Genomic DNA, 9,485 nt, shown 5'->3' with positions numbered 1-9,485 from the left:
ACTTACGTATATATACAACTAATAATTACTTATGTTCTAAAGATTTTTTTTTTTTGCTTTTTTTCAAAAGGATTAAAAAACAGTGGAATACAAAGACTAAAAAATGTGTGTGTGGCGGTGGAATTGCCACTAAGTATACTTTACCTGATGGCCCCTTACCTAAGAGGGAGCTCACAGCTCCGGCCTGTACGGCGAATCAGTGAGCCCCAAAAGAAGGGTTGAAGCATCACAGCCAGCCGGAAGATGAACACTAATCTCGCAGTGGAGTTCATGACTGCTTGTATTCGCTCATTCCTCCGTCTCCTCCCTCATCCCTCCTCATCCTGTTAGGGAAGAAACAAGTCAACTCAGTTCAGTAGGAAAAAGACGACGACAACTAACACCATTCATGTGACTTATTGAGCACTGTGCTCTTAAAATACCTGATGGTATTCTTAAGATGGAAAATTTCTGTATTATGAAAAATGAGTACAGGGCACCACAGAAGCCAGTTCTCTGTGTGTGTACATTTCAGCAGAGTTTTTAGGGTGGATTACTCACCTCCTCCTCTGCATCCTCCTGCTCTCTACGTTGTTGGCCAGAGGTGGACGGCTGGGGGCTGGGGCTCCTCTCTGGCCGGACAACGTTCAGCTGTTTGAGGAAAGGAAGGAGGGAACAAGTCAAATGAGAAAAATGAGACGAGAAAAAATCCATCCACATTAACCTTTTACTGTTTAATGCCATGCTCTCACAATGTCTAACAGGATTCTTCAGTTAGTCATTTTTTAAGATGCATTTTTAAGATTTACTGTAGGAAACCTCCTCAGAAGGCAGCTGCCTGTGTGTGTACATTTAATCAGAGTGTGTCCAGTGGACTACTCACCTCCTGCTGTGAACCAGAGGTGGAGGGCTGGGGGCTGGGGCTCCTCTCTGGCCAAGCAAAGTTCTGCTGTTTGAGGAAAGGAAGGAAGGAACAAGTCAAACGACAAAAGGTCATTTTGGAGGTCATTCTGCCAACAGAAAGACCAAGACTATTCACAAGTCAAATCATATTTTCTTGATGAAAAAAGTCCATCCACATTAGTCTTTTACTATTTAATGCTATGTTCTCACAATGTCTAACAGGATTCTTTAGTTAGTAATTTTTTAAGATGTATTTCTAAGACTTAGTGTAGGAAACCTCCACAGAAGTCAGTTGCCTGTGTGTGTACATTTAATCAGAGTGTGTCCGGTGGACTACTCACCTCCTGCTGTAGACCAGAGGTGGATGGCAGGGGGCTGAGGCTCCTCTCTGGCTCGACAGGGAACACCTGTGAACCAGAGGTGGATGGCAGGGGGCTGGAGCTCCTCTCTGGCTCGACAGGGAACCACTGTGAACCAGAGGTGGAGGGCTGGGGGCTGGAGCTCCTCTCCTGCTGAGCAGCGCTGCTGCGGGAAGTCTTTGACAGAGGCTCCTGAAAGCATCCAGGGTCGCTCTCCTTCTCCTCCCTCTTCCTCTTGTTCTTTTTCTGTTAAAGAGAGGTAAAACAGGAAGGAATAAAATCAAACTTGTTCAACTGAACTGATTTCAGACTAATGCTGTAAAACTGGTGTTTGGTGTTGAAGTGAACAGATCATCGAGGTAGAATAGTTAAAAGAAAATAAACTAAAATCATAAAAAAACGTTCACAGTACTCCAGAAGTTATTTCTGTGGTGGACAGACTGCCTCAGTTACATTTCCCAGAATCACAGAAAAAAATACACAAACATCAAGCTCTGCTTTTCCACTTCATGTTATTTTCATTTAAAAAAAAAACAAATGTTTAATGTTGCTGGCTGGATAAAACTGTTCATTGTTTTCAAACTTTGCAGAGGAATTTCCTTTCTATCACTTATTTGATTTTTCCAATTAAAACAAGGTGTGAATATTTACATTAAAATGACAAGGGCTGATGAGTCGATTCAGATCCCAAGTGTTAATCATATTATTTTAAGTTCTGAAGATGTAAACCTACGTAAAATACATGATTGTGCAGTTTATACATGATAGTGTTTATTTATTTAAACTATGTTTAAATAAATAAACACTATCGGTTTGATTCATCCAGGTACTTATTTTACAAGGTTGTTTTGGTTTAAAAAAATTATGGTCACTAAAAATTACGGTCACTGCAATTTTAGCAACTTGTATTAAATGTGTGAATTCAAGCTTTCCACCTTCAAAAATGCCTCAAAAGACTTCCACATTATTTTAAATTAATACGTTCGTCTTATATGTATAAAATTAAATATCAACAAGTAGTTTATTTTTAAATTCATGAGTTGGAACTTTTAATTCTCAGGCTAATATTCTAACTAGCAAGCTAATTAAGCTAGCTGACAAGTTAGTTTAGCTACCTGACAAGCTAATCGTCCAAAAAAAAAAGAAAAAAAACAGATGGGGCAACTATTTAAAACAAAACAAAACAAAACAAAAAAAGACATTAAAATGATTTTAAAAGATTATTATTTTTACCTTTCCCATGGTGAGGCGTTGGTGGGGTCAGTCCTCTCGGGTTCTTAGTCTTTTTCTTGGTGGTTGTTGTAGATCCTCGCTTGCAAAGTCACTTTCCAAAAAGTTCAGTTCGCTCTGTGCCAGTATCTCTCTGAGTACAGGAGTGAAATGATGACGATGATTAGATGGTTGGATTTATATATGCGATCCATAGCAACCACAGAATCCTGACTCTTTGCGTCTGACGTTCTAACACACACACACACACACACACACACACACAAATAAAAAGAAGTTAATAAAATAAAAAAGACGCGCTGACATCATGAATGTAGTATGGCTGACACATACCAGTCATTATAGTAGGCTATTTATTTAATTTCTTCACATTTTTAGTCTCTACATTTGTCATTATTATTATTAACTTCACAGTAGCCAGATTTAGCCATATATTAAATCATATCACCTGCTCATAAACTATAGTATAGATAGAGTTGGTTGGAATCTGTTGGTTATTTCTTGCCATAGTGATATTAATCAATTAATCAATTAATCGGTCTTCATCAGCATACATAATGTAAAGGCTGTTGCTGAGATTTTTTACAAATCAGAAATAAGTTTGGATTCAGTAGTAATAAAGCTGTGAGGTGATTAATGTGGTGTCTTTCATCACTTGTATAGGAAGCTAAGCAGCAGACCAGGACCTCCAGAGCAGGACCTCCAGAGCAGTTTTTACATTTTTTACAAATCTCAGCAACAGCAACTTGCAATCTGATACTACGAAGACAGGTCAACAAGTGAGTGTTATTCCTCTAAATCAATCACATCACTGAAAGTAGCTTCTTCTGAAGTTAGACAGCAAGTGCTGAACACAGCTGCTGAATACGGTTATGACCTGTACCGCTACCCTGCTGTGTAAAAATGAACCTGAGCTTCTCCTCATTCTCTGTCTCCTTCAACATGTTTACTCGTGCTGTTGCCATGTTGTATATGCCTAGTTTTAGAATGATTATTAATGCTTGCATCGGCCTCCTTTTTCTTATCAGTGTTTCTAAGTCATGTGGATGTCAGTTTCATTCTACTTCTTTTTCATCCTTCTCGATGACACATACACACACACAAACACAAATCAGTTTTCATGTGATACAGAAAATTTGATCCCAACCTCTAGGACACCACAGTGTAGCTGTGCTCAGTTGCCCGTGTCCAGCAACATACTGACACTGTTTAATCATTTTAAATGTCATAAAATGTCTAATATGACTGTATTTGTGGATCAGCACCGTTCAGATATCAATAGCTGAAATCCTAGAATGGGCACTTTTCTTGAAATCAGACACTATCTGGGATCTTTGTGCCTGTTTGAGCTGAGTCAGATGGTTGGCACAGAGACATTGTGTAATTTAATCATTACAAATGTATTTGCCTTGGTTTTCAAAGTCAGCTGTGACAACCAAGAGCATGTTATAGACTGAACTATGCACTTGTTGTTATTTATCACCTTATGGAAATATTCTATGATGCACACACACACTTACAGCTGAAAAAATCAAGCCAAACCGAATGCTGACCACATGCAACAACTGATATAACCTGATTGTACTGATTTCTCCGTTCTCTCCCTTTCCTTTCCTGTCACTCTTGTGTGCTTGGATTAAATCGATTTCTGCCCTGAGATCTGATTACAGCTCACAGTGAATTTAATATTAATGAACATATTTGTGACCTTTATTTTTTTTTTTTCTTGGCCCCTTTCTTTTTCAGGTGATGTGTCAACAACAGAGAGTACAGACTTTTTCCCCTTTACTATTAGAACTGCATTTCAAGAACACAGCCTCCATTAGATCACAACGCGTTCACAGTGAGTGAACATGTATGTGCTGAGTAAGCAGAGCAGCTGATAACCCCGCAAGAGTAATTAAAAGGAAATTGATTTCTTGTGAAGCCACTGTGAAACTAATAAAACTGTAAAAGCCTGACAACAGTACTAATTAACATTAAACATGGTGATATTGAGATATGTGGCTCAAGTCTGATTTGATAGTCAGTTAAATGCTGTGTAGCAGCTATTATTTGCTGCTGGAGCACTCAAGATGAGGCAGCAAAATGTATTCTTAGGTGCCATGTGATATCCTACCTTTAGAAAACTGAAACACTGAAGTGTTTTCAGTTACATATGTAATAGATAAAAATGGTCTCAATGCTTTTTTATAACTTTCAGAAGAAAAGTAGGCCAAGGCTATTAGTCAGCAGATTACAGCATCTAGAGAACACATATCCAAATGCAATAGGGCCATTAATTGCAACGAACTATGTTACCAAGAAGGGAGGCGGTCAGTTGGTCAGAGGATGAGTTATAGAAGAGTCAGTTAAGATCCAGAGTAAAAGGAAATTAAAGGCATATAAGGATAGAATGATGACACGAGACAGTAACAAGCATATGATGCTTACTTATGTATTTCTGCAGCATCACACCAGCATCCATCTAAAGCCCGAGGCTCAGCTTGTCATCAAGTGCAGTGCAAAGATTTTAAACTCAACAGTCTGATCATTAATCATTACAGGAGATTTTTCCTGAAATCTGCTGTCAACTCTTTAGTTTTAGACACATTGATGTCCAGTTGATGTGAATTCTGCCAGTACAGGGCCATGATCAGGGTCATCACTGCTGACCAGAGACACAATCACCGAATTGTTGGCAAACTTGATGATTTGCTGCCTCCAATATTGGCTTTGGCACTCCTTAATGTACAACACAAATAAGAGAGGGAAGCGGATGCGGATGCTTCCCTAGGGCAATTAGGTGGAGGAAAAAAGAAAAAAGAAAAAACTTCTGATAAGACATCATTAACCTTCACACATTACGACCTAGCAGTTAAGACATCCATCGGCCAACATATCTGGCCAGGATCAATGTTGTGGATGCTCTCTGGCCTTGGCCGGATACAGTTAAAAGCTGAGGAGAGGTCAATAAAAACTGGTCACAAAAAAGTCTTTGCACCCTCAAGGCATGCCAGAATGATTTTTAATAGGCTGCCTGTTGTATCGGCAACACCCCTCAGCATGCTTGACTCCTCAGCAAAATGGAGCAGGTCCAAATTTTCCTACGTGCATCCTTCACAATCTTCTCAAGTGATTTCATAACAGGAGAGGTGAGTGTAACAAGCCTATAGTTACTGAGTGACTTTGGAACATTGTTTTTTGGCACAGGTACAGTGACGGAATATTATTTTAAAAAAGTGTTCAGTCTATTACAAAGGTCAAGGTCAGGCTTGTCATTGATGAATACCCATCATAGATAGACAACCTCCCATGCGGGGCGTGAGTGACCAGTACTGAGCATGTTTTCTGCTTTGTCCTTGTATGTACACTTAGCCAGCTAAATGCCAGCTTAACTTGCTTCTGTAGTTCCCTGTACAGACTCACACACCCTTAGTTAAAACTGATATTTCGCTGGATAAATGTTTTTGACAGGCAGAGACCCAGGGGTGATTAATTGAATAAATGGAAACTAGTTTCCAGGAGATTACCAAATCCTCACAAAAGGTGATATATGCTGACACATTGCAGTACTTCAGCAGCACAGATAGAATCTCATTGTTCCTGTGTAGAAACTACCTGACTGTCCTTCAGCACTGAGATGACCACAGATATTGCTGACAGTGACTTTCACTTATAAAGACTAAAGCAATGAACTAAATCAGAGTGCAATGCTGTGTGACTTTGAGCATAAAGGATGGAAAACAGGAGGAGGGACCCAGGCATTAAAGGTGACCATACCCCTGAGCGCTAATGTAGATGTTAAGGGTTGAAGCCAAGCTACTTAACAATTCCCTGAGCTGATGGCTGCAAAGTACTATGTTGTAGGCATCAGCTGCCAGTAAGGCCAATCTGACGTAAGATCACCAAAGAGATTTATATTCAAATAAACTGAGTTGAGATACATATGTCTATAGTATTAGCATCCTTCAGAGGACAGTTGGGATATTTGGTCTGATTTCACTGGCACATTCTTATCTATGGAGGAGACAACACAGATAAACGCATAGATACTGTTGATGAAGGTGACTGCGGCAAGAGCAAGAATATCCAACCTCAGCATGATTGTTTACTCATATATAGATTCAACAGAGATGTGAAATATAACTTGTAAACAACTCAATCAGACATAAAAATCCTGCTAATAGTAATTAAAAAACACAAACACACAAACAATAACTTTATTGTTAGCTTTATTCTCCTCTGTTTAAAGACTATTAATCCTCATCATAGGATGAATTGTGAATTCAGCACCTTTTAAGGATTTGTATTGATTTTAACTGTTGTTGACCCAGGAACATTTGCAATGAACTCATTATACTGATGAACCAGCAAACAGCAAGAGGCCTGTCATTGAGCAATTAAAAGCTGTTTGAAACAAAATACAACAGAGACAACACATCAAGACTCATGGATCAATAACAGATGAGGACTGCATGGTAAGAATGGAGACAGGCTTAGACAAAGGACATTAATAACTACAGAATGCTGTGTCATACAATATATACATACATACATTCATACATACATATATATATATATATATATATATATATATATATATATATATATATATATATATATATATATATATATATATATATAAAACTGGCTAGTCTTTTACTGTCAAACTTACACAATGCTCATCAGTTCATGAATTAACAGACAACTGAAAGAAAATAACTGGGTAAAATTTCTGATAATCAATTAACTTTTGTGTCATTGCACTCTACAGTTTAGTTTTAGTTTAAATCTATTATTATTTCATAGGAATAGATATTGCTATGTAACTGGCTTTACTGAGTCAGGGTGCTGTTGGAATACTCTTCTTTACTTGTGAAACTGTTACTATATGTTTTAACATTTAACATTATCTGTCTCACTTTCAGCACTTTCTGGCTCCACCTCCTCAAATGCGAAAAATGTGCTGGTTGTCTTAGTGTTAGTTTTACACTAGTAAATTGAACATCTTTGGTATTTGGACTGTTGGTTGGACAAAACACACTCACTTACTTGCTTGATCATTGATATTCAGTGTGGCAATGGACAACCTTTTTTGTTTTAACTTATCATCATGAAGTAAATGTGGATTGCACAAAAAAGTAATAAAAAATAATGACACTATCAAATTTTAGATTGGTTCCCCCATAAGCCTTGCTTTCACTATGCAACTCTGTCTGCCACCTGGCATGAATTTTTTTGGAAAAATTAAGGCTCAAATTATGGCACAAATAAAGTACGCCTGCCACTATGCAACCAAAACAGAAAGAGGACAGTGCTTTTTGTCTTCCTTGGTAGCTATCAGTAGGTTTCCCCAGGTAAGGGAAATGGCTGTCAGTGGAAGAAAAATGGAGTGACTGTGGAAACATCCTCTGAGACTGACTTTATGATTTTTTACCATCTACTGGCCCACAGGGATTTGGTAGGTCCATATGGCCAGTCTGACTACAGAGAGAGCTCCAGTGCTTGAGAAGGTTCAAAACTGACAGTCTTGTTACTTATCTCATCAGTACAAGTGGCTGTTATACTCTGCCTTTATCATAGCACTGAGATCAGTGTTTCTAGTTCAAATGGAATTCCTCTGGTTGTTTCTTGCTTTGGACAGCAGCTGGGCTGATAGTGGTAGCCATGCTGCTAACGCTAGCAGCCAGAAACAAACAGATGATTCATTGTCCATTTGATAATCTTGACAAGTACACATGTCTTGGCAGTGACCTTTCTAAAGCAAGAGGTTGTGAAACTTCCTATATTCCTCTGCAGTGACACCAACATTAATAACACTTGGAAATACTAGGGGGGAAAGTTGTCCATTGCCACTTGAAGTTCATGTGTCTGTTAATACACCTTCTCCTGAGTTATAAGTGATGAATGAGTTTGTGGACTTACAAATTCAGTATTGCATACTGCAAGACTTTTTGGGACACTTGCTTGAGAAGGTTCAGCTTTTGCTTCGTCTGAGATCTATGTATCTTTGCCTGGCGTAGAACTTGGAGAACTTGTTGAAGATGTTAGTAATGGCAGAGCTACAATCAGCAGTCCACTGATGATGCACAGGGTTGCTATCAGCTTCCCACCAAATGTAACAGGGAAGGTGTCCCCGTAGCCCACTGTAGTCATGCTAATCGTGGCCCACCACCAGGCAATAGGGATCGTGTAACCTGACTCTTGAGATTCTTTTTCTACAAAGTAAATAAGAGCAGAGAACATGGAAATCCCCACAGACAAGAAAAGTACTAGCTGCCCAACCTCATGAGAGCTATGTCGCAGTGTGGCACCGAGAGAGCGAAGGCCAGCAGAATGGCGAGCAAGTTTTAGGATGCGAAACACTCGCATCAACCGCAAGATCTGAACCACTTTACCTACATTCTCCAGCTCTGTGCTTTCACCCTCATCCATTATGTCATAGAATATAGTGACATAAAAAGGCATAACTGACATTAAATCAATAATATTGAGAGGGCTGCACAAGAACTTCTTTTGCTGACGGTGCAGCAGCCAAACGGAGAATGAACTCTGCAGAGAAGAACAGGACACAGAGGTTCTCAAGGAAGTCAACACTGGATTTTCGATCTTTTTTTCATTGACGTCCACCTGATGGAAGTCTGACATGCTGTGAATACACATGGCTACAATGGAGACAAGAACCACACTGAGGGAGGCTATAGCCATTGCTTTGGCTGAAGTGGAGTAACCTGGATTCTCAAGTCGAATCCAAATATTCCTGCGGACATCTGCACACCAGGAACCTTCAAACATTTCTATGTTCTCCTCCAAAGCTGACAGCTCCTCAATAGACGAGACCGAGCTGAGCTGCACTTCATCACTCCTCTGATCACAGCACTTATCCTCAGCCAGCTCCATCAGTTCACAGAATTTGTCGCTGCAGCATAAATCCAGATGACGCTCTTTGATTCCCCAGTACTCAATCTCTTGTAAGAATGAAACTACACATAATCCGTCTGCAAGGTGGATTTTACCTGTAAAGTAAAAGTT

At 39.3% G+C, this 9,485-nt stretch overlaps 1 protein-coding gene and 1 pseudogene across 1 annotated transcript; both read right to left on the bottom strand.

The window, feature by feature from the left end:
* Positions 1-308: 308 nt before the first annotated feature.
* LOC108896125 (mucin-1-like) lies at positions 309-2,689 on the bottom strand. The gene is made up of 5 exons (XM_018695134.2): positions 2,475-2,689; positions 1,224-1,487; positions 863-928; positions 541-630; positions 309-323 (listed from the first exon to the last, which is right to left on the bottom strand). The coding sequence occupies exons 1-5, from the start codon at positions 2,481-2,483 to the stop codon at positions 309-311; spliced, it is 444 nt and encodes a 147-aa protein (XP_018550650.1). The 5' UTR covers positions 2,484-2,689.
* Positions 2,690-8,363: 5,674 nt separating this feature from the next.
* Positions 8,364-9,479, bottom strand: LOC108896126 (potassium voltage-gated channel subfamily S member 3-like; annotated as a pseudogene).
* Between the last annotated feature and the right edge of the window lie 6 nt (positions 9,480-9,485).

This window comes from Lates calcarifer, unplaced genomic scaffold (assembly GCF_001640805.2).
Source record: "Lates calcarifer isolate ASB-BC8 unplaced genomic scaffold, TLL_Latcal_v3 _unitig_4067_quiver_2988, whole genome shotgun sequence".
Taxonomy (NCBI): Eukaryota; Metazoa; Chordata; class Actinopteri; family Centropomidae; genus Lates; species Lates calcarifer.
Note: the sequence above shows the minus strand (reverse complement) of the source record. Positions and strands in the feature narration are given on the sequence as shown.

Excerpts from the sequence above, each read along its gene's own strand:
- LOC108896125 (XM_018695134.2), bottom strand. Across the intron at positions 929-1,223 it reads CCTCTGGTCTACAGCAGGAG|CAGAACTTTGCTTGGCCAGA; the intron begins GTGAGTAGTCCA and ends TTCCTCAAACAG. Across the intron at positions 631-862 it reads CCTCTGGTTCACAGCAGGAG|CTGAACGTTGTCCGGCCAGA; the intron begins GTGAGTAGTCCA and ends TTCCTCAAACAG.